Source organism: Ambystoma mexicanum, chromosome 12, assembly GCF_040938575.1.
Source record: "Ambystoma mexicanum isolate Mex_15411 chromosome 12, UKY_AmexF1_1, whole genome shotgun sequence".
Classification (NCBI taxonomy): domain Eukaryota; kingdom Metazoa; phylum Chordata; class Amphibia; order Caudata; family Ambystomatidae; genus Ambystoma; species Ambystoma mexicanum.
The window spans coordinates 658,297,903-658,323,936 of NC_090936.1; the positions used below are offsets into that span (position 1 = coordinate 658,297,903).

A 26,034-nucleotide genomic window follows, 5' to 3' on the forward strand; every position below is an offset into this window, starting at 1 on the left:
GATAATTTTCCCGATTGCTAGTTTAGACTAAATGCTACAATTGACTGCAGGCCTCATCACAAGTCTGGCTGTAACCCTTAAAAGTGGTGTAACGGAATTAGCAGCGCCAATACCGCTCAGCCAGATCATGAGCAAGCACAAATACCACAGACGGTAAAATCACCCGGCGCGATTACAGCCAGCGCAATCACAGCTGGCGCTATTACAGCCGGCCACAAGGCGCAAAAACAGCTGCATCACAAGTCCATGTTCGGCAGTATTAGCGCAGAAAACCGGTGCCAATACCCCCGAAAACACGGCACAGTTACCTCCAGCAGGAGGTAAATCAACACAGGTGCCTGAATGAAGCCACAGGTGATTCCCAATCCACCTACATAAGGCACACCCCTACTCCAAACACTGGGACAGGCAGCTGCTCATGCTGCGCTTGGAAGTCGAGAGGCTGGACAACCAGGCCAGCGCAAAGGAAGTACAGGAGGGCGTGGGGCAGGAGATCCCAAGCAAGGGGTGCCCCAACCCCCAGGGTCAGGCTCTCACCTTGTCATGATTCCTGCCCTCAGGCTGGGGCCAGGCCACGACCACCTACATGGCCCTCAAGGGCCTCTCCATCCCTCCAAAGACCCACTTGGAGTCAGACTTGGAGCTTGTGGCACCAGACTCACTCACTCCCATAGGATAACATTGGGGATTGGACTTGTAGTGCATTGATGGGGACAAGATGGATGCCCCCACATATTTCGGTTCCCAGAACTGCATGTGCGGTCTAGTCTTTTGGGTGTGTTTCAGCCCAGAGACACCTGGGATACCCAGAGACTATTTAAGCCACACCCAGGCTGAGAAACATGCTTTGCGTTTTCTGCACCTGCAGCGTGACACTCACTGTGTTCGGATCGGTCTCCAGTAGGCCTGCATCTTTCTTCTGCGCTCAGCTCCTGCAAGAACAAGAACACCATTAGGAACAGCCTCATACTTGCCAACCCTACCGCTTTTTAAGCAGTCCTACCGCCTACTGATTTTTTTGACACCAAATATCGATTTTTTTTTTTACATTTTTTTTTTTTTGCCCACGCCAGCTCGGGGGAGTCTTTCAAGGGCTCCCCCGAGCTGGCGTACCGGGAGAATGCCGGGCATGCAGGCTTTTAATGTCAAAGGCACCCACGGCGGTGGGCTAAAGCGCCCCTCCGCCGTGGGTGCCTTTGGCAATAGGCGCCATTAGTCCCCCACCACGCCAGCTTGGGGGAGTCTTTCAAGGACTTCCCCGAGCTGGCGTAGCGGGAGAAGGCGTGGCATGCAGGCTGTTAATGTCAAAGGCACCCACGGCGGTGGGATAAAAGGGCCCCTCCGCCGCAGGTGCCTTTGGCAAAAGGCGCCATTAGCCCCCCACCACGCCAACTCGGGGGAGTCTTTCAAGGACTTCCCGAGCTGGCGTAGCGGGAGAAGGCACGGCATACAGGCTGTTAATGTCAAAGGCACCCACGGCGGTGGGCTAAAAGCGCCCCTCCGCCGCGGGTGCCTTTGGCAAAAGGCGCCATTAGCCCCCCACCACGCCAACTCGGGGGAGTCTTTCAAGGACTTCCCCGAGCTGGCGTAGCGGGAGAAGGCGCAGCATGCAGGCTTTTAATGTCAAAGGCACCCACGGCGGTGGGCTAAAAGCGCCCCTCCACCGCGGGAGCCTTTTGGCCAAAGGCGCCATTAGCCCCCCACCACGCCAGCTCGGGGGAGTCTTTCAAGGACTTCCCTGAGCTGGCGTAGCGGGAGAAGGCGCAGCATGCAGGCCTTTGATGTGAAAGGCGCCCACGGCGGTGGGCTGAGGGCGCCTCTCCGCCGCGAGTGCCTTTCACAAAAGGCGCCATTAGCCCCCCACCACGTCAACTCCGGTGAGTCTTTCAAGGGCTCCCCCGAGCTGGCGTGATGGCAGAAGGCGTGGCAGGTGCCTCATTGTCATTGAATGCACCCGCGGCGGTGGGCTCATTCAATGACAATGGGCTGCTGACGCGCCCTATTCCTATCATTACCTCCTCGCCTGACTATTTTTGAAACTTTAAGATTCCTACAGATTTTTGGTCACAGAATGTTGGCATGTATGCAGCCTTACCTTGCGGCGCTTCTGCCCATCATTCATCGCTCCTTCTGTTCTGCAGGCACCTTCGGCGGTGTCATTCCCATCCCGGCACGCCGCTTCCTAAGGAAAAGAGAAAAGAACAGAAAAAAAGGCATTAGTAAGCATTCTGCAAATCTTCGCTTATTTTTAAATACTGTACGAGCTTCAAACGCTTACCTCAATCCCAGCCGCTCTGGGGGAACTCTGTGTCCGGAACTTCTCATCCATCTGCAAGAGGGAAAAGACACTCCAGGTTAGCGTGGAAACATCTAGAGGCGCCGCATACCGCGCTTACCCACCGCATTTGTTCATCATACCCGGCATCCACGCTGAAAACGTTGCGGCACTTAAAAGACACAGAAAAAGAACTCAGTTCAATGCAAATACGAAAGGGGTGCAGCGCGCATCGCGCTCTCACTCACCTTCAGCGCTACTCATCTCAGCAGCACACCACCATCCCCGGACGCCGGCCATCATCTAAGGAAGGAAAGGAATGAAGTTAGAGAACTGTTCAAAAGACTCATTATACTTACCTGTCGGACTCTTGCCAGTGAAGTAACTAGACAGCAACGAGCCTGCATCAATCAACGCGCCCCTGCGCTGAAAGCAGGATGAAGAGCACACTATCCAAGAAAACAAGGTGAGCTGTGGATCAAAGGGAAGGGTTGGACCCCGGGGAAGAAGGGGTTCAAGCACACAGAGACAATAGGGAGTTATATTCTACTAATCCGGTGTTTCAGGCCCAGTCTCCAGTCGAATAGCCTCGAGGGAAGGGTTCGAGGTCGTAAGAGGTCAGAACAGGCTGAGTGACGTCCCCGTGGATACCAGGTGAGCGTTACACACCTTAGACCCTCACTGACAGCCAGTTGGTCACCCTGTACCGCTTCAACAGGGAGACCATAACAGAGCTGCTCACCACAATACAGGACGACATAGGGAGCAGGATCAACATCCGGGCAGATGTGCCCCCCACTGCTGAACCTAGTGTCCGTCCTACAAATCCTGGGAACTGGCACCTTCCAGCACTCTGTGGCCATGATGCACGGCATGGCACAGCCCACATTCTGGTGCTTGAAGCCCTCATGCAGAAAGTGCAACGCCACATCTCACTGCCTACCACCCCATGCCAGATCAATGCCATGAAGGCACAGTTCTATGCCATTGGCCAAATGCCAAATGTGATTGCTGGCCTGGACTGTACCCATGTTGTGCTGGTGGCCCCCCAGGCCCATGAAACAGTGTACCGAAACCGCAAACACTACTACTCCCTGCATGTGCAGGTGACCTGCGACCCCAACCTCATCACCCACTGCTGTGAATGCGCTCCTGGTTCCACCCACGATGCCATGGTCCTACGGACCAGCACACTGCCAGGATACATGGAGAGGCACAGAGGACAACGGACCTGGATAGTGGGTGAGTAGAAAAGCCAGCACACATGCGGGTCACATGGCCAAATAGGGCAGTGCAAATGACCACACAAGGATGGCATGACAATCAAATGCGAAATACGCACTTTACCACCACCCGCACCGATGTCAAAGTACAGACCAGGGAGCATGCACATGTCAGACTTACCTGCAAGGAAAAACAGCAGTACACATCAAGTATCAAACAAATACACCAACATGACTACAAGTACCACAATGCAACATGCACCCACCAAAGCAATGCAGACAAATGGCCAAATCTCCACACAGAACAACATCCCTGGCAGTGCCAAAGCCATGCACCCATGTGCGGCCAGCCCACAATGTCCAGGCATTGTGACCAGCTGGCCAGGGAGGGCCCATGGGGAACCCAGCATCATGCCCCATGCAAGATGTAAATACACAGCCACATGACAGCCACCATGTCCACTGCACATGTCACTGAAAGACACCTTACGTAACATATGCTGCAAGGGAACAGGGTGCATGTGAAGCACAAACAATGCATGGCATGAGTGACACCGCATGCACAGAAATAGAAAAAACACATGCCGTGAAATGAAGGCCCATCTGCATGCACAAATAGTCCATTGACCTGATATTGTGTAAGTCCACCCCCACACCTCACTCCGTTACTAATACCTGTGCCACCCGCATGCAGGTAACTCTGGATACCCACAGCTGCCCTGGCTAATGACCCCTGTGTGTGATCCACAAACATCGCAAGATAATGCCGACAACCATGCTCACAGCAGGAAGGTGTGTGTATCGAGCATACCTTTGGCCTCCTGAAGGCACAGTTCCGCTGCCTGGACCGTATCAGCGGAGCCCTGATGTACGCTCCAGAAAAAGTTGGAAAAATTGTGCTTGTGTGTGCAATGTTGCACAACATCTGCCTGAAGAGAAACATACCGTTACCCCCTGACGTGGACATGCCAGCCCCAGAGGATGCAGTGCCTGTGGCCGAGGCAAATGCACGCATTGCCAGAGGTGACGTGAGGGATGCGAGAATGGTACGCCAGGGACTGAAAACGATTTCTTCTGACACTCACATAGCACAAGCCATGCACCTCTGTGTGACAACACCCCAATCAATAAACACAACATTGATTCAATAAAGAATGTCTTTGCATTGATGAAGTTTAATGGTTTTTATGGAATGAAGTTACCCAACTATCCCCCCTCATAACTCTGCCCACCAACTCCCCATCACACTATCCCCCTAACCCCCTCCCACCACCAACACCCCATCACACTATGCCACCTTAGTAGGGGAGGCATGGTATCACAAGTATGACACTGACACAATAGATCAAATTTGCAAAACCTTTATTGGAAATGTTTGGGTTGGTGAAACTCCTATCCTGCCCTATAACTAAGATGGGAGTAGTCTTGACCATCAAACGATAAACAAAACAGTCCTAGTGTAGTCCGTCACATCAAAATAGCCTATACTAACAAAAAACTAATGCCTGCCCTATCTATTGTACAAAACAGTGTAAAAAAATCAGTGTGCAAAAGAATAAAGGTAGTTGAGCCAGCTTTCACGTTAACTTCACGGAGTAAGGCTGTCCTTGTGGGCAGGACGACAGACTCTGGCTCGGTTTCTAACACTCTAAGCAGTTCCAAACCGTGGATTGAGGCCCGCCTGGCCTTCCACATTAAAGTCTCTTTCTTGACTTTCCAAATGTATTCCAACGTAAAGTTCAGAATTTACAGCACACAGTTCACATAGGCCCCCCTCTGCTGGGCTCAGATCGCTCAGGTCACAGTTCAACACAAACTTGCAAGGGGGGGGCACCCTTCCCCAAACTTATTGTACTTCGGGTCTCCCTTAATCGGGCTTGGACACCTTTTGGGTGTCGAAGACTTTCAAATGTGTGTGGTTCTTTTACCAAACCACCGCAGGACCATTTCGACTCAAGGTTCACCTTTAATTTCACTTAATTAGCTTTTGCTGTCTGTTTGCTTTATAACTTCAAACAATGTACCTTTCACAGAGACTTTCGAATGGGCTACTTCCTTTCGCCGGACCACTTCATTACTTAGTATCGCTGATCTCACAGCTGCTTTTTGCTTCAAGTTCATTCACAGGTCTGACTTTCTTCAGGTGCAGCCTTCACTTGTGATATAATGCTGCTACTTCATTCGCTTTAACACACACTGGTCTCTCAGGTCGCTTGCCAACTGCCCGGCTGCGTGTGCTTCTTTCTTGTTTTGCTACTTTCAATTCACGAGTCAAGGTCAGTACCACAGGCTTGGCCTTGCCTCTCATCTCTGCCGTACACCCGGCAGGGTCATTGGCATCACTGGAAAACAATGCAATCTTTGCTTGTGTGATCTGGCCTTCTACACATGTCTTCTGCTGTCTGTCGGAGGCAATGACCTCCAGTAGGGAACCCTTGGGGTTTTCGGCCTGCTGCTCTTGTCCCTTGGTCCGTTGCTTTGCACCAGTAGGTGTGCCGTCGTCCCGGAAGTTCTGCTCATATTCGTGTTACGCCTTGCTCAGAGTGTGTCTTTAGGTGTTGCCTTTTATTCGTGTGAGGAGAGCTAACTGGAATCTGGTGTATGCACTTAGGGTAAATGCCTGACTTTGCCTGACCCGATTAACAGGACATGTCCAGAACGATGTGAGAGATTTAGTCTGGTCACACTCTTCTTCCTCGGCCCAGTGTTTGTGTGAAAAGGAGGGGGTGGGGGGGGGTGTGACTTCTGAAAATAAAATAGGATGTGGTAGACGAACAAAAAAGGGGGAATACCGTGTCTTACCATCAGTTACACCACTCCCACTCCCCTAAGACCTCTCACCCAGGTGATCCTCCCACACTGCTCCACCCCCAGGATCTGGAGCCAAAGGCGATGGCCGTGCCCTTGCCACCTGAGAGAGAGATCCCCAGGCACTAGCAGGTGAGACACCCTCTGGTTTCTCAAAACTCCCACCACCAACTCCCTATTACACTATCCGCCCCCTCCCACTAACCCACCTCCGCCTCCCACCACCAACGCATCACACTATCCCCCCTACCTCCTCCCACCACCAACTCCCCATCACACTATCCCCTCCCCTTCCCGCCACCAACTCCCCAGCATGGCCACTCAAGGAAATCAGTGACCCAGAGTCTTTCACAGCTGTGGCCACTTCGCCCCCTGCCAGCCCCTGGTAATCTTCGGCACAGAAGGTGCTATGAATGCGCCGCGGGGTGCCCTGCTGTGATCCCTCTGTGGGTGTTGATGACATGGATGGGACAGTGCCTGTCACCAGGTTTTGCTGCTGTTGCACCTCTGTGCTCTGGTGGATGGCCTCTGCTAGTGCAGAGACGCCCTCTGTCATTTCCCGGACACGTTGGGTGTACAGTGTAAGGGCGGACGTGTTTGCTGCCATCTCGGTCCTGTTCAATGCCATGGAATGCACAACCCTGCGGTAAGTCCCCTGGATGCTGTCCCTGATGGCCTGTAGGCGTGCTTTGTGGGTGCGCCAATCTCCGCCATCTTCCACTGTCTGTGCTTCATGTGTCGAGCCTCTGCAACAGCATGCTGTGAGTTGAAGTGTGCTGTGGGGGTGAGGGGCTCTGCACTGGCCCATAGTTGTATGCAGATGAGCCATATGTGGAGTATCCAAGTCAGGCTCTGGTAAACGTGCGCACTGGTGGCGTGGAAGGCTCCCTGGGGAGTGTTGGCGCTGGTGGCATGGAGGTCTTCCCGGGGAGTGTGGCCCTTTAGCAGGTGATGCACCAGGCCGGTGTCCCACTGTAGTACCTCAGTCGCTCTGGCAGCAGGTTTGGCCCCAGTGTCTGGGCCTCCAGCTGCAAGTGTGGGTGCAGTGTGCACTGCACTGCTACTGGTGCCCTGTGGTGTGGGCGTTGCCTTTACCCTGCTCTAGTGCAGCGTTACTCGTCGGGACATCCCCCTAGTTGTGGCCTGTGTGAGCCTTTGCAGGGTGGCAGTGGCAGACCTTGAGGGTCTGGTAGCAGCACTCCCCGATGGGCCTGTATGCTCCTTCTCCTCCTTCTGTGATGCCTCTAGCGATACGCGAATGCCTGTAGGGGACATAGGAAATATCAGGTATGCTTCCCCTCCGTGTGTTGGCATGCAAGGCACAATTGCTGTGGTACAGAGTGTGCCCCCACCCATATGGGAAAATGAGCATGGTTGGTCATGGGAGGAGGCATGTGGGCACAGGTTCATGGGGTTGCTTGTTACGATGGGTGTGTGACCCATGGCCTGTTGGCCTTTGGCCTGTGTGTGGGTAGGCCAGGGTGTCCATGCTGGGGCAGGTTACGTCTGACATGCATGCTTGTGTTCAAACTGGCCCTAACCCTTTTTGGGTGTTGAAGACTTTCAAATGTGTGTGGTTCTCTTACCAAACCACCGCAGGACCATTTCGACTCAAAGTTCACCTTTAATTTCACTTAATTAGCTTTTGCTGTCTGTTTGCTTTATAACTTCAAACAATGTACCTTTCACAGAGACTTTCGAATGGGCTACTTCCTTTCGCGGACCACTTCATTACTTAGTATCGCTGATCTCACAGCTGCTTTTTGCTTCAAGTTCATTCACAGGTCTGACTTTCTTCGGGTGCAGCCTTTACTTGTGATATAATGCTGCTACTTCATTCGCTTTAACACACACTGGTCTCTCAGGTCGCTTGCTTGGGTGTCCATGCTGGGGTAGGTTACGTCTGACATGCATGCTTGTGTTCCTTCATGGCCCCAAAACCCCTCCTCGGGTGGCACTCACATGGGGGGGGGGCTTAGTCCATGGCATTGTCATGGCTTTATGGGGCACTGCTGTGCAGCCAGCATGGCTGCACTGTGGTGCATAGTGTTTGGCAGGCTGGGCACATGTCAGTGTGTGGGACTGTGTCTGGTCTGCCATGTCGACATGGGCAGTCCTACTGGGGCCACAACATGCTGGTGTAACTGCTGCATGGTGTTGTGGTCACTCACGCACTTCAATCCCACTGGCACAAGGTGTACCAGTAGGGGTGTGGTGCCCATTAGTTTGATTCACTTTCCTGTCCTTCCCGCTGCTGTGAGGCTCAGGGGTGCCCTTGGCGACCTGCCCCATGGCTGATGTGGATGCTGGCTGATGTCTCATGCTCTGCAGCGTGTTCTGTCCTTAGATTGAGAGTGGAGTACCGCCTATCTAAAAGATAATAGATAAGGACGGAAACTGGCCCTAACCCTACATTGGGTTATTGATCAGTATTGCCAAAGTGTCATAAGGCTTTCCCAAAAAGAAGCCTACAAGAGGCCTAAAAAATGAGTGTACTTGGGAAAGCATAAAACGGTGGATTTCAGGTGCTTTATTCACCCTCCGTAGTGTGTGCTGTCCCCACACATCTATATACTTGCATAAGGCAAGCGTAAATTACAAAACAAATGATACAAATATCAAGTATTCATTGTATTCCTGATGTCTCGGCTGAATCTATATCACCATTTTCTTTTGTTGTCAGGAGACATCTTTTAGACTTTGTTACGGAAAAAGTTTCATAAAATGTGATCTACTGAGTAGAGAGCCATTATTGCATCATGTAGATCATAGGCATTACAAGTGAGTTGTTCTTGGCTCGTGTCTCCTATGTGTTCGAGACATCCATGAGTTCTGAGGTCGACCGGTTTTGATGATGCATATTTTTCAAATCATCTTCTTCAGGACCAATTTCTTATCCTGACCAATTTCTTATTTCGTTCCCTAAAATGAAAGGTCATTTTAGGGAACGGGACGTCCCAGATTGGAATTTCTACAGGGAACTGTACTTCTCATGTGATGTCCTTGTCTGTTTTCCTGCAGCGCTGCTAATTAAAGATTTGATGAACTAACCTCATTCGACAGAGTCTGGCGATCATTTTTCACTACATGCCCTTACGACCCAGTGTAATGGTCCTTAGTTATTGACAGTTCCAGAACAGTGCCCCTGACGTTATACACAGATATTTGCCAAAAGAACCATTAATCCACTGAGCTATGTTACTGACAGCAGGATGTTCCTATTCCATCATGTTTGACATTATTAATGTTTCAGATATTACTAGTTTTAAAAAGTGTCAGATTCTATAAGACACTTCTATGCACTTATTTACAGAGTAAATTAAACCTACAGTTGCTCAATTACATTTGTTTTCTATTTCGAATGCTTAATTAATAGAAGTTTGAACGTACCTGGATGTTTTTCTACATGAACACCATTTGTTTCAAATGTCTTCTCCTGTCAACCTCTGATAAACAGTCAATTTACAGGATACACAATAAACTGATGCAAATGTGGTATAGTTTTATCAGATCACTAAATGAAACATATCCTGTACTTTATAATACGCACAAAGTCATATCCATCGGTGAAACATGTTATGCACATAGAAAATGAGACCTGAACCCCATCATGTTTCACAGCCAAGGACCAGGTCAGTATTTACAGATTTTTTTAGCTTTTCAAATTCAATTTTTCCTGTTTTAAATGTGTATATTCCATGTTTATGAATGTGTCAAATCCACCTTGAACTTGTTAATAGTTATATATTATTGCTATTGTCCATATCATATGGTTTCTCGTTTCCTTGTGTTTCTGTCTGTCTTTTCCCCCCAACTAAACACATTAATATGTATATTCTGTATTCATTTACTCATTCATCGTACAGAATACTGTGACAGACAAGTTATAGTTATATGTATGGTTTATGGTTGTTATCATCAATATGGACATCAAGTGTTTATGTCTGGAAAATAAATCTGATAAAACACATTTAACAAAAATAAAAATTAAGAACACTGACAAATCACACTGGGTATAATGTTGTCACAAGACCACTGGCTGGAAAAAACTGTAATGGCTGTGTTGAAGTTAGGAAATAACATGACATGAACGAAAAGAAAGAAACGCAAAAAGGATGAAAGATGCAGGAAACTGAACAAAATGGATCAAAAAACGAGGAAGACAGAGTGACTAAATCAGGAAGAGTAAGGTTATTTTGCACGCTAAGAGGATACAATGTTATAAACCCTTGCAGAGTAAGCATCTCTGAATAAGGGCTTTCTGGGTGTAGGCAACTGGTTACAATAGAACAAAAGGGACAATTGGTTTCCAGACAACCCACATTGGTTAACTGGTGAGGTTTGCTTTACTACGATAGGCATGCTTTGAATATTTCAAAATAATAATTGAACTGGCAGCAGAATTAAAGCATAATTTAAAAAAGGGTCTTTTTACCTGTGCAAAATCTGCAGCAAGTCTCATTTTTCCACTTTCTCCAAGGGGCCTCAGTAAACTGGCATTGCGTATGAAGACCTCAATTGCTCTCTGCGCAATGACTTCTGTGTTGTCGTAGACAAAGTCGGAGCAATCGAAGTGCCGGAAGTAGTCACTCATAACTCTGGCTATGAAGCCCTGCAGCTCTTTCATATATAGGGAACAAGGCACATCAGGTTTTCCTGAGTTGGAAAGTTGTCTGAAAGAAAGAAAGCAGGTGAAAAGTCATGTACTACTCAACTATAGATTCTTCCTATTCAGGAGGCATAAGCACCGACTACATTTTAGATGTCTAGATGTATGCATGATGACCAGATGCCCACACCTTTTTGTAACAAGCTGGAATCAAATTCTCCTTCCTAACAGGGCCATCAGGAAATACATGTTCTTTTTGAAAATATATCTTTATTTGTTTTTCAAGAAAATACATAAATATTTAAAAATATGCAATTACAGGCGTCATCATCACAAATTAAAGAGTTAACACCTATCTAGATGTTAATCATCCCATTACTGCCAGTCTCACAACCATAAAAAGCATTAATATCTTCAATTCAAATTCATTAATCAGTTGCCATTCGTTCTACCTACCATATGATCTACAATACTTCATAATAAGCACACATTTAGATTCTCATAGTGCACACGCTGGTGTCAGCCTCCCTCGCATCACCATCATTTCTTGAATGGCTGCAACTTCCTTCACATTTAAGTAGCTGAATAATTCTACCCATATCTCTTTCGGCCTTTCTTGTGGGTGCACTATTGCCTATACGTGTACTCCTCATTACATAGTTTCATCTGCTTAACCGAATCAGCATAGCTCAGCCCCTTTCGTCTTATCCAACACATCACTATTCTTCTCTTTGCTAGAGTAAAAGCAAGGTTGTATACTTTGCTTTTAATGATAGCAAAGCCTTTGATGCGCCCCCCCCCTTCTTGATAGTGCCTACTTGGGTCCAGATCAATATATTTCTGTATTATATCAGAGCTACCTCTCTCTACCATCCTTTAAAATGTGTTAACCTCTGGACATTTACAGTCAAGTGGAGGAAGGTTGCATCCAGATATCTGCATGTTGACCATTATGCATTGTATTCTGATTCAAGCCTCTTTGCGATTTGCAGAGTCATGTTGGATCTAGGGCAAAATTAATAAAGAATCATCGTTAGAGTTATTAGATCAGGTCACACCCTGCGCTACGTTTGTTATCAATTAACATATCCACATCTGATTCCATTGCTACCTAATTCTTTGAATCCCTTTTGACTTGGTATACAGCAACACAGTATAACAGAAGTTTATCATCTTTCTTGCACTCCCTGCTTGCACTGGTTATTGTACAATAGGGGTGTTGTTTCGGAAATCAGAACCAGACATTCCTTAAAATTTCCTAACTTCACTATAGTAGTAATATTCGTCAATGTGTAGGGAATGCTGGCTTGCTTTATCTTTCTCTATATATTTTCTTGACTTGTCTATCTTCATACATGTCCCCTACAGTGTCCCACTTCCCTGGTATCTACTGTGAGAAACATGAGGGCCTTCTCACTTCTACTCCCTTTGGATGCTCTATGCAGGTGGCCAGGTAAAGGGCATCACTTTTGGATCCTACCCCCGGGGTGGACAAGCAACAGAGGATCAATTGGATAGAGGGTCCTCGGTAGTGGAGGTGATAGGCCCATACGTGTGACACTGTATTCTAGATCCTCCTATTCGAAAGAAACCCCTATCCTGAAAGTGGTAATAGGATATTGTTCATCTGGTTCCATGGTTTCTGAGAAGGGTAGGAATCAGTATCATGCCCGCCAGGTTAAACAAAGGAAGAGGAAGAGTAGAGATGGGATACTTGGGAGTAAATCATGGTAACCCCTTCATTTTACGGATGGTCAACCTAGTCTCCACCCGTCCTTTATGGGTCATTGCAAAAGTGTTCCACTTCCCTCACACTTTGAAATACATAGTAATGCTGGGACGAGGAAGAGGCAACTAGGAGTTATGAAGATTACCTCAATTTACCATTCAGGTACTGGGACGAAGAAGAGGCCTGAAGGTCAGGCATGTCTCATAGACTCACTCAATTATGGTCAGGCAAGGTGAACCCTTAGCCTACACCTTCAGCCTATTAAGCCCACACAGGTATATACCATTGGGGACTGCAGGAAGAAAAGGCAATTACAGGGAGAGCGAGTCGAAAGGCGAGTGGAACGGCCCGAGTTACACAGGACCAGCTGGAAGAAAATGACATCTCGAGACGCTGAAGGTTTGCAAGTTGAAGCAGCAAGAAGAAATGTGGTGAGGGAACCGTACCTCCAAAGAGCCAGAGAGTCAGTGAAAGGGAGCCAGGAGGCGTGCTATTCCCTTTTGAGGTGGTGTCAAGAAAGGTATTGTTCCCCTGGGCTAAGAAGGGAGCCCAGGAGGGTCTGAGGGGCAGGCAGCGAGACCCTGACCTCGGAGGGAAAAGACTTTAATTGGGACAGCCAAGGAAACACTACCGTGAGTTAAATGCAAGAAGCAGCCCGGTATGTGTCTTATGCAAGTGAATACAAAGTAACAGAGAAAGCACGTAGAGAAGAAGAACAAGTTACTTTCTTAACTGATAACGTTCTTTCGATGGGATGGTTCGATGACGTATACCACATCTATGGCAGGTAATCAGCACAGCTGTGGTGATTACCTGTCATAGATGTGGAATACGTCGGAGGACCCAATCCCTTCGAAAGACGCGTTTGTTGGAACATTTGAAAGCTGTTAATATAACAATGAAGCGATACATAGTTTAGGAGTTGTCACGTGCCTGAAAGCCCATTCTTCAAAGACGCTGTATGGAACTGTAAGCCTCACACAAGAAGGGGGAGCTGTGTGCAGAAACAAAGTGTGAGCAAAATAGAGATCCGAAAAGGGGAGCTACGTGAATACCAAAGTCCCCAAGAAAAGACTGTAAAGAGTGAAATCAAATGGATTAAACAGAACCCCTTAATCACTTAAATTGAATGACACAAACTGCATTACTGATATTGCATAGCGTACTGAATGAAGGGAAAGTAATTTACTGCAAGGATTGACACAGAACATGTAGCTCTTAATGAACACCGAAGTTAGTGAATCAAGTGAAAAGAACTTACTTTGAATACCAGATGGAATGAACTATGCAACAGCTATCCTTATTAAATACTGCATTGAAAGGCCAAGAGAATTGGGTGAAACAAAGGTTGCACCTATAGCCAAGTACTGAATTAAATGAAAGAAACAAATATGGCAAAAGTGGTAAGCTGCATTCTAAGAACAGTTAATTGCAATAAATATTGAACTTTGAAGGAAAGTTGAGAGCTCATGGTTGCGTGAGCTGTAATGGGTGGCCCTGTGATCTAAAAGTGTGCCTTGACCAGAGAACTTCCTGGTGTCAACGAGGAAGTTTTCTGTGGTGAAAGCAGGAAACTAAATATCATCAGACTTGGGAAACCAATTCCCGAGTTGCGGCAGTCCAGCTGAAAGACCAGAAAAGCTCCAAAATATTCCCTTTTGAGATGAACATTAAGCTTGGAGAAGGGAACCCTAAACCTTGGCATTTTCAAACTGTGTTTTCCTGGAGTTGTGTTCAAGATATTTAATTTATATAGTGACACTAAGCTTGGGGAAGGGAACCATACGTTTTGGTGTCCTGGTACTGTGTTGAACTTGGGGAAGGGCCTTTATGTAACTGTATTTCTTCTGATGCTTGATGAAAGATACATTGAACTTTATAATGAACTTGTGATCATTTGGGAAAGGAAGCTGAAGAGTAAGCCAGAGAAAGAAACAGCTCTGAATTTTATGTTGGAGACATTATTTAAGTTATGGTTGACATCCCTATACATTGTTTGTATTAGTTGTGAGGGCAAGTATAGGATTTTGACACAGACGGACATTTAAGTTGAACATATCGACACAGACTTTCCTAAGTTTCTTTAGGGAGGGAAATCCCTCAATAGTATAGGGAAAGTTAGGCCTTAATACATCCCGACTTTTTCTTTAATAAAATATTGTTCAACTTTTAATCCGTTGCAGTGTCTCCTTCCATGATGCCAACCTCAAACCCCCTTATCGGACTTTCTGCTTTCTCCTGTCCTCACATTACATAAGCTCCTGAACCAGCGAATGTCCACTGCACAGTGTCAGACGGGCAGAATTATGAACATATTGTGTCACACATACTACATAAAGTCTATGGGTGTTGTGCAAGCTTGACCCCGTCCAGGTGTCTTGCATTAACTATCTTATGATGGTGCTAGGTGTTTGCCCTTCCCTTTCTGAGGGGAGATTGTTTCTTGTCTCTGCCCAGCCGGCTACTTGCTGAAAGTGTGTTGCCATGTACTATATTTGTGAATTAGGGACATGTAAACCCCCATTCTCATAGTTCATTTAAGTTATTTTTAGAGCTGTCCTGGGATACTTTGCGGCTAACCAAGTTAGTCGAGAATTATATATATATTTTTTAAAAACACTCTTAATGTGCATTTTTGTAAATAAGGCAAACAGAAAACAATCCCAACACCCCTCCCCCGTCCTCCGACTCCCCACTTCCCCTCTCTCGACTGATTTCCGTGAGACCTCCTAACCTTTACCACCCCCTCTTTCTCCCATCAGCCTCCCGCATTTCATGTGATTAACTAGCACTGTGTATAAATATCCCCGAGGATCTCCCGCAAACCCTTCCACACCCTTCTTCCTTATCATCTCGCCTCCCCCTTGCCTCACACCTCATGGTGGTTTCAGATTGTTGGGTATAGCCAAATCACTCAGCAACTGGCACCAGTCTGCCGTTACCCCGTCCCCCTCTGTGTTAGCCGCCCCCTGCAATGTCTCCAGTTCGGCTACTCCCCATCTATGGGCATCTGCTTGCCGCAATGTTATTTGATGGTCCCTGTTGACGTTTCCATGAGATAGCCATACAGCGTTTAGCTAATATTAGTAAGAATCTCACCATCCGGTTTCGTGATTTATGCCCCTTTCCCCCTGAAAGGATCCCCCATATGCATATTCTCAGGTTACATTCCAGTTTTGTCCCCAACAACCCATTCACCCCTTTAATCACCTTGTCTCAATAGTACGCTATGATTCCACAGTCCCATATCCTATGCCAAAATCCCGCTGGGCCCCTACCACACCTTGGACACTCATCAATTGGGGTCCTTTTCATTGCCCGCAATCTTGTTGGGGTCAAACATGTCATCTGCAGGATGTTAAATTGGACCAGTTGGAATCTGGCATTCCGTGAAACCTTCTGGACTTGTTCCCATATCTTTGACCATTCCTTCTCCGGGATCTGGTACCCAACATCCGCCTCCCACTTCCGTTTTACCTTTAGTTCCCCCCTAGGTTCCGCCTCCTGTAGGGCCTTGCAGATGGCGAAACCCTCGCCTTCCCCCCACCACCCCTGTTTGCTCAAGCATTATCTGCAGTGGTGGACTTGCTTACGGCTTCTCTGGTATTCCATCCCATATTTCCGCTCGTCTCCTAACTACTGCTCCATATGCCAAACTTCACGCACTATTCTGAGAACGTCACCAGCATCCTTCCCTCAAACAGGCCTCCCACCACCCTACATCCCTTCTCCTGGAGCCTCTGTAACCCTGTCCTCCCTATCACCTGCCTCAGCTTCCAGTCTACCCCCAGGGTAGGAGAATTACATTTTTGAAAAAGGTCTGGGCCCAGTAAATACAGAATATTTACAAATAAATATGGCATCTTGGGAAGGATTATCATTTTTGTAAATGCTTTACTGCCTGGTAAGGCAATTGCAGTTCTATTACATTATTTTGATCTATGTCCAAACGATACCCGTTGAAGGCTGCATATCAACAAGGCAGCGTTTATTAGGGCAATTTGGTGCATCCTTTTGTGGTTTTTAACCCCACCGCCTCCAGTCCCTGAATTGGAGATGTCTACTTGAACTCAGGAGATTCCATCCTCGATTTCCTATGTCATGCCTTACCAGACACACACAGTCTTCTGTGCCCATGATCATTATTTTGTAGGCATCAGACCGTAAATGACATATTTACCTTGCATTTCAATGTGCTTACTAGCACAACTGTGTTTCAATATAAATGTATCCTAAATCGATCTGTGTACTTTGATTCTCAAATATTTTATGGCGCCTGTCACTAATTGGAGAGACTGTCAGGAATCCCCTTGTCTCATCCTTTTTCAGATACATTCGGCCTCATAACAGGTCCGGCGGTATCCCTGCCGGTGTGACTGGTGGATTGCAGCCGGACCCTTAAAAAAATTACCAGGCCTGACTTTCCGGTGCCTCTGGGCTATTTCAAGTCCGGTGGCCGGGAAGTCAGGCGGCAGTAATTTTGTTAGTCCCCATTCCCATGGAGTCCCACAGGACTCCATGGGAATGGGGACACAGGAGCACCAGCACTGTTAACAACAGTGCCGGTGTTGCCGTGAAAACTCTGCAGGCGGGTGACGTCCCGCCCAGCAGGTCTGACCCTGACACCGCGATGTCAACCAGCCCAGGACAACCTACCGAGCACAGTCAGAAATCAGACCCTAGAACACCGGGCACAGATCGAGGATAGGTCCGAGAAGGGGGATATCGGCTCAAGATGCAGTCCTGTGAGGAATGGCTGAGAGCTGAACAACCAAACCATGAGTTACCGGGCAAAGGCGGTCATTGCATTGGAGTGTGCACTGCTTCAGCAGACTCCCAGTAGATGTCCTGTGTTGGTTTTGGCACCTGTTGGTGCGATTTTGGGCGACAGATGCTTCAAGTTGGGGGGGAAGTGCGGGGTCAGTTATGGGGGGACTTTGGTAGGCTATAGCTGTGTTGAAGGAGGTGGAGGACTTTCAGACTTGGCTGGGAGGCGGTTGAGTGTAGAAGGGCTTGGGAGTTCAGAAATGAAATACGGATGGAAGGGCTGACATGGAATGGAGTTGGGAAGAGCCCTTCGTTCTGGTATGCTCCACAGGGTTTTTGGCGGGATGATGGGTGAAGGGAAAATCTCTCTGCTAATGTGGAATGTTAATGGGATGGGCTCCAGTATCAAACGTCACCTGGTGCTTCAGTTCCTGAATAGACAAACCCCAGACATAGTGCTTTTGACTGAGACACAGGTAGACAACACAAGGGGAGCCCCAAAGTGGAAAGACAGAAGGGCTAAATAAAGATAAGAAACAATGGAGCGTGGCTTTACACTAGATCATTGTATCATACTTTCAATCCAGTATGGACCAATTTCATTATTCTGTGGTTGTAGTGAATAAATGAGTCCTAGATGAGCTAGGTCCAGGCAAAAAAAGGACCAAAAGGTATTAATTAATCTTACTTTGGACAAAACACATATGTTGCATTTGACATGTATTTTTCTGTGTGGTTCAGTCGGATACCGCTTTTTATACATTTTTTGTCATTTTTTCTTAGTCTTTTTCATGAATATTTCATATATTTCAAACATTCGTTTTTCTTTTTCACAAGTCATTGTGCAAAATATCACGACAAATTTTAGTTAAAAATTATGCGTTACAAAACAGACATAAAACCGTGGACCACACAAGCATTGACGTCGGAAAATGGTTCCCTTGGCGTGGTATGGACTGTTTACGGACAGTGCGATCTTGGTCCATACACGTTTCGGCAAGCAATGAAGTCTGCCTTCTTCTGAGCCTGTGGTTGTGTCTCTAAGAAAGAGAGAGCACTGAAGTGGTTAGTGTGGGTGGCCTAGCTAGAAGCAGGTTTGGTGGACTTCATGGGGTTCATTAAAAGGCAAATAATATCATGCTGGCACAGTAAAATAAATTCAATGCCCGTGTGGGCACCAATAACCTGATAGAAAGTCCCTTGTGTGAAGGTAATGTTAAAGTAGATGCTGTTCCTACATGGTGGCGCTCACTTCCATAGTGGGTACGGAAGCCTGGAAGCAGGATGCACCCTCTGTGTTACTCATGAGTGGCCCGCTCTGTGAGGCTTAAGGTGGAGCTGCAGGGGGATAGTAAAGAAAACGTGACGCTATCAGGCCTATATTGTGAGATATTAAACATCCAAGTATGAATGGATTGGGTAAATCAACGGAATACAGGAATGCCGAGAAGCATGCACTGTTCAAGTACATACTTGTCATGTACAGTTGGAGTCAGGCTGTTGTTCTCTGCCTCCAGTTAGCACTCTCAGCGTCTAAAGGACTGAGACACACCTGGTGGGGAGGGAGTGTAAATTGTTTAAAAGGACGAATTACAAAAAGGCATATAATGCTGGTTTCTCAAGGGGAGCGAGAGGGGTGATGATATTGATTCACAAAAGGATCCCCTTTCATCTCACGAAAGTCAAATCGGATCCATGGGGCAGATATGCATTAACGGGGAGATGTGGGTGGCCATAACGGCGGTGGTGCCCCACCCCACTTATGCAGGACCTGCTGAATGATCTCCAGAATTTACTGCTCCTAGATGGGGCAGATACATGGGTGATCAGGGGGTATTTTAATGAAGTCATGGACTTGAGGGAGGACCGCACACACTTGGGAAACAGGAATTCAACCCTCACCACTGAGCTACGATCATTTGCTACATCGCTGGAATTGGTGGATGGCTTGCAACTGCTGGACAAGTCGGAGGCAGGGTACTCTTTTTTTCCTGAATGCTCATGGCTCTATGTCACGTATTGATTACTTCTTTCTCCCTTACGGCATCACACATAGCTTGTCTCAGCCAAATATCTGGCCAGGGGGATCTCCGACTACTCACCACTCCTTGTGGAACTCAAAAATGGCCAAACTAGGCCAGAGGTAAGGTGGAGGCTAAATGCATACTACCTAGGGGACCCAGAAGTGATGGAGGGGCTATCTCGGAAAACCCTTGAATACTTTACTGAGACTGAGTGGTCCGTAGACAGCCCAGTTATACTCTGGGAAGGGTTCAAGGCAGTGCTTCGGGGGGAGACGATATCACTGATAGCAGCTGTGCGACGAAACAGCTCTTGACAAAGCAAAGCAGGCACACTGGGCATTACGAAGCCAAGCCCACGAATTTGGGGACAAGGCCAAAGGCTTGCATGGCTGGAGAAGAGGTACTGCAGTAACAGAAGATGGGGAGATTGGTGATGGGGGGGGGGGGAATTTGCATCCTTTTATGAGGAGCTGTGTAGCACCCCAGTGGATCAAGTTGGAGCAACAGACAGAGGCTTCATCGGTTGCACGGAACTCCCCGGCACAGCCGAGAGATGGGTTAGATGCGGACAAAACGGAAACAGAGGTGACTGCAGTGCTCATGCAACTGCAATCAGGGAAGGCAACGAGGCCCAACGGCTTCCCAGCTGAAATCTGGAAGCTACTCTGAGACAAAGTAACAGGGCCCATGCGCAGTCTCTTCCGGCAGTGTAGAGTCGACAGGTTCCTCCCCCTGGATCTGAGGAAGGCTTGCATAGTGGTCTTGCCGAAGCCTGGGAAGTCCCTCGAGCAATGTGCCTCGTATCGACCAACATCATTAATTAACGGTGAGGCCAAAGTGCTGGCACGGGTTCTGTCCAACAGCCTCTTGGAAGACATAGATTAATTAGTGCACACGGACGAGTGCGGACGAGTGCGGGTTCATGCCGACTAAATTCACTCGCATGAACATCCATAGAGTGCAGATGGCGATTAGTCAGAGATCACAGCTACAAACACCAGCTGCGCTCCTGGCAATTGATTTTGAGAAAGCGTTTGACTCTGTGAGATGGGAGGCGTTCTGGGAAATTATGGGACTTATAGGGTTCGGGGAGGGCTTCCTCGGGGGGGTTTGGTCAAGGACAACGGGATATTATCAGAGGGATTTACCCTTGAACGTGCCCCCCGTTATTCATTTTGGCCATTGAACCACTGGTGATTAAACTCCAGAATGATACGGATTGGGTAGGTTCCTGCTGGCCCTGGGTCAGGGGGGATCAGGTTTCGCTATATGCCGACGAACTTCTGGTATACATGGGTGTCCCCGACGAACTCCACACACTGAGGGAGTATCAGGCCTATTGTGGGCTTAGAATGAACCCCCGGACTGCCCTTTCCCGGTCTCGATCTCGGGATTCAAGTACTTGGGCGTGCATCTAGGTCCCTCTCTGGAGGAATATCTCTGACTCAACCTTACCCCGCTAATGGACAGGTTTTTGTCCAACGTGGCTCACTGGCAAATGCTCCAGCTGATGGGTAAGGCAGCGCTTTTCAAAATGTTAGCTGTTCCCAGATTTTCATATGTGCTGCAGAACGCTCCTATGGCGATTCCTAGAGGTATAGGCACAATTGAGAATTCCCTGAGGGGACTTCTCTGGAGGGGAAAACAGCCACGTATCGCTCATAGGACACTCCTGTGTATCGCTCATAGGACACTCCTGTGTGCGAGGGTGGTCTGGGGATTCCCTGCCTCTGACGGTACTAGGGTGGCACAAACGGGCATGGTAAAGGACTGGCTACATAGGGACCCAGGGCTTCCACATGTAGTGATGGAGAGGGCATGGATGGGTGGGGGGAAACCACCCAAGCAGATATTATATGGGGACGAGACCAGAGATACAGCAATCCCCAGAATAGTCAGGCACACCAGGCAAGCATGGAATGAATCACATGGGGTGGGGGAAGAGGCCACATTGGATAAGCATCTGTGGAACAATATGTTTCTCCCGTAACTCCGAAAAATGGGGCATTTCAAACAGTGGGAGGAACTGGGGGTAAGAAACCTCGCAGATGTGGTTCGGGGCGGGGCCCTAATTCCCTTCGTGAACTTGCAGGACACGTTTGGGGTGCCGGGGAGAGACTATTATAAATATGTGCAGTTAACCCATGCAATGAGATCTCAGTTTCCTGCTCTGAGCAGGAAGGTCACTTCAACTTTACATTAGGTACTGAAAGCCTTGGATCTCCAGAACTGTCCGGAATCAGAGACAAGAGGGAAGGGGATGTGGGGATGCTAGAACCGGAAGGAGTGGGTCAAAACACTCATATTCCCGAGGGAAATTGGGATGGTGGCCAAGTTACGCCTGATTCAATATAAAATATTTCATAAGGTTTGTTACTCACAAACATCACTGGTGAGATGGGGGGTGACGGACCAAGATAATTGTTTGAGATGTGGTAGACCTGGGGGAACCTTTTTTCACATTTTATGTGAATGTACAAAAATACAAGTGTTTTGGGGGAAATGTATTCAGATACTGTCTGCAATAATTGGGTCGGCGGTCCCCTGTGTTCCTAAACTGGCTATACTTGGAATCTAGGGGGAAGCCGAGTACACAAGATAATGAAAAGGTGTTCCTATCCACTGCACTAGGACTGTCAAAGAAAATCATAGCAATTATGTGGGGTCTGCGGACCGACCACGACTCAGCCAATGGACTGCTGAGATGGACAGATACATGTCTCTTGAACAGCGTATTCACAAGGCCAAAGGAGGCCCATGAACATCTCAAAAGGTGTGGGGCGGTTGGGCTGGGGAATCTGACTGACAGGCGAGAGATGGGAGGTGGAATCCACCCTATGTTATACACTGTGGATAATGCCTGTTATAGCTACTTGTACAACAATGCATATGATTCCCATGTATACGAGAATGACAAACCAAAGCCGACACAGCCAAGTGTTTTGTTTGTTGTAATGTTATCAAAAAACAATAAAGAGAATTATGAAAATATAAATATCTGTCTTTTAAACATGTGTCCATCATCCCAATTTTAAAGAAACCTACCGCTAACCCACTACTCATTTCAAATTTCCATCCTATTTCCCTGCTACCGTAACTCTCTAAATTACTTATTGGTCAATTCTCAAGTTTCTACCTTTATTTCTAACTCTTTCTATTCTCCAACAACTCCAGTCTGGCTTTCGCCGTTGTCACTCCACGGAAACTGCTCGCCTTTCTGTTCTGGACTCGCTACTGACTGCTTGCTATTCTAAACACTCATCTCTTCTTATTCTTTAAAACCTATCCGCTGCGTTTGACACTGTCGACCACACCAATCTACTGGCGTCTCTTTCTTTGGTTTCGAGGGCTCGGTCTTATCCTGGTTTCAAACATATCTGTCTCAAAGAACCTTCTCTGTTTCATGGCCTGGCAAATCATCTAAATCTGTTTTGCTTGCCCATGGCGTTCCACAAGGGTCCCTCTTGGACCCTTCTCTGTTCTCTCTTTACACTTCCCCACTGGCTGCCTTTGGTCTGTCACACTACCTTTATGCTGATGACACTCAACATTTTCGTCTTTTTCTTCCGAGATTCACCACACTCTTTCTGCTTGTCTTTTGGCCATCAAATCATGGATGTCTTCTCACTATCTCACACTTAATGCTGGGAAAACTGAGGTTATCTTTCCCCCAGTGTTGAGGATGGACCACCAGGTATGCCAGAGGGACAATAGAAGTCTGAACTTGGAGAGCCCAACTCCCTCCTTCCCAAATACACAGAGGACTCCGTCAACGGCAGGTTCGAACTGTGGTTTATTACAGACAAAACCAACAGGGATCAGCACAGGAACAGAAAAAAATCATGCACATCTCGCTCTTCCTCGGCTCGTAGGCCTGTTTTACACCCTGATTACATCAGAACGACGTCACAACCTAGGCCCTTCTGCAGAAAACCTATCAGGCCACACAATTGGGCATTGAGTATTATACCACCTATAGTGGACTATATAGATGTTATTCTACTGGCTCTCGCATGTCACGTGGCTGGCCTGCTCCATCCCAAGTTACTTCTATAACAATGTTGCAGTGTGGTGGGCCTACCATTGGTTCTTGCCTGTTGCTACCGACCCCTAGGGTATTAAACTGTGAATGACTAGAGCCGACGTTCCCCAGGCCTGGGATCTGCAAGAGTTCTCAGCTCTCTGTGTACCTTTTCAAGTTAACAAGAACGACTATGTGTCTGCTTAGTAACTTGTGTACACCACCTTAGCTCATGAGAGTGCTCTCCTAGCCAAAGCAACTCTTGGTACACATTGTTACATGTTTGTGTCTGGGTGTCCGAGACCAGCTCTTCTTTCCCACCGCTGGTCGCTGTCCATTGTCTGCTTCGGCCGAGTCATATGTTCAGCCACCATGAATTTGAGCTGTGGAGCTCTGAATTATGAGGATGTACTGGTCTTTTCTGCAGCTGGTCCCTTGGTCGTCTGTGGATTGGAATGTTATCTATATCTGTTGGCCTTGGCTGTGGGTCCTGTCTCACATGTCTTGCTCTTTGTCCAGGCTGAATCGGCTCAGCTCGGCTCTTGCTCTGAGGCTCGAGGCCTGCTGTCATTTTCCTAAATCTTATAATGTGGTTTCTACAGTGTCCATACTATACTACATTTGCATAGGTTAGTCACACGTGGCTCTGTCGGGTCACGTAGGTGCTCCTGCAGTGTTATAGGGTTAATTGCATGTAAGCATCTGCAAGCTGTGCTCAGGATATCTTGTCTCTTGCTGTTGCTGCGTTTGGCTAATGGCAGAAATAATAAAGCAATGACAGTATTTATACGTATCCATCCACTAACTATAGAACTGTATGCCTATGTTTTTCATTTATTCCAGTGTGTGTTTGGGTCCCGAAGTGCGGATGGTAAGTGTGCTTCGTGTCTAACGCTATGCCGTGGTATCTCGAACGATGTCAGCAACATGGCTTCAAGGTGCTTAGTCCAGGCTGTCAATAGAGGTGTCCTTGATCATGGCCTGTGGCTCTTCGTCCACGCTGGTAAATTCAATACCACACCTGGCCTGTAGGGCTGGTTAAGGGAGTATGGTTGGCTGAGGGGGTACCTCTCAACATATTTGTCAATCATGGGACCACTGGGAATAGGGCTGAAATAAAATGGGTGCTTGCAGTACTTCCTGGCGTTCTTCCTTGTCATGAACTTCGAAGGAGGGGGTGGTAAACTTCCCCATCCCTCTTCACCCCCTAACACCTTAACCCCTCCTCTTCCTCCATCCTTTATTTCTTTCCCTCCATCCCAGCTTCCAATCTCGTCTAGCGATCTGGGGCTCTCTCTCAACTCTAGCCTATCCTCCTCTCATCACATTTCTCTGACTTAGCGCGCTTGTCACTTTCACCTAAACAATATCCATAAAGCTCGTAAACTTCTCACTTTTCAAACTTCAAAACTGTTGATTTCTTCTCTGATCTTTTCCTGACACTTTTACTGTTCTACTCTTTTTGGGCTCCCAATTTTGCATCTTGCCCCTCTAAAATCTGTTTTTAACTCTTCTATTTGTCTCCTTTGTCTTCTTCCTTTTCGAGACTCCATCTCTTCTTTCAATGCTACTCTTGGCTCGCTATCTTTTCACCCTCAACTCAAATTTAATTTTCTATGCCGCGTCTTCAAATCCCTCTATGGTCTTGCTCCAGACTATCTTTCTGTCTTGGTATCTTTCTATACACCTTCTCGTTCTCTGCGCTCTTCCTCTCAATTTCTCTTGGTGGCACCTCGCCCCTGTGTGTTCAATCTCGTTTTCGTACTTTTACTCTTCTAGCCCCTCTTCACTGGAACACCCTCCCCTACTCTCTTCGTTGTATCTCTTTGTAATCTTTAGTTCGTAAGTCATTGAAATTTCATCTTTTGCAACATGCTTGATTTATTGCTTTCTTATTATTTTTGCTTATCCATTTTATTGTACCGTTCTCTGTTCTCTGTACAGCGCCTTTGCTTAAGACTAGACTACCTCACTAACCAATCCTGATCCCCGTTAGGTTCTTTGGATGCATCTTTATTTTGTTACGCAAAAACAAAACTAGACGGCAGGGTTGTGATCAACGAAAGAGCACTGGAGAATGTTGCATTTTCTCGATCCCTGTTAATCGCTTTTAATAAAAACAGTAGACCTTTTGTCACATGGCTGGACTCTTCAGTTTTTTGGTGTAGGGGGATTTCCTTGGCCCAGTTCCTCTTGCTTTTAAACAAGGGGAGTGATAATTCCACTGCCTCAATTCAGGTGGTAGCAAAGGACGGTTGCTAAGACCCTGGCAATTAATACCATCTTTTCCCCGCCGCGGGATGCGTCACGACCCACGACGACTGGATTAAAAACCACGCCTGGGTATTGAGATGGTGATCAGGAGCCGCCTTGGAGAAAGTTCTGCTTGCTCCCCATGGGACGCCAAGCAGACCAGGCGGCAGAGTGGCAGATTGTGAAAGAGATGGTGCCCGAGGGCTTCAGCGGATCCACAGAGTGTACAGATGAATTATGTATGGATACCTATTACCAGGCGCTAGCTAGGTTCCAGATGAAGAAGTATACCTATTTCTAGGCACCAGCTTAGTTTACGGATGAA

At 47.4% G+C, this 26,034-nt stretch overlaps 1 protein-coding gene across 1 annotated transcript in view; it reads right to left on the reverse strand.

Moving 5' to 3' along the window:
• Positions 1 to 26,034, reverse strand: part of COG5 (component of oligomeric golgi complex 5) — a 2,640,594-nt gene that overhangs the window by 288,508 nt on the left and 2,326,052 nt on the right. Inside the window, exon 18 of the mRNA XM_069629143.1 lies at positions 10,742 to 10,979. Within this exon, the coding sequence (XP_069485244.1) occupies positions 10,742 to 10,979 (238 nt within the window). The remainder of the gene's footprint in view (positions 1 to 10,741; positions 10,980 to 26,034) is intronic.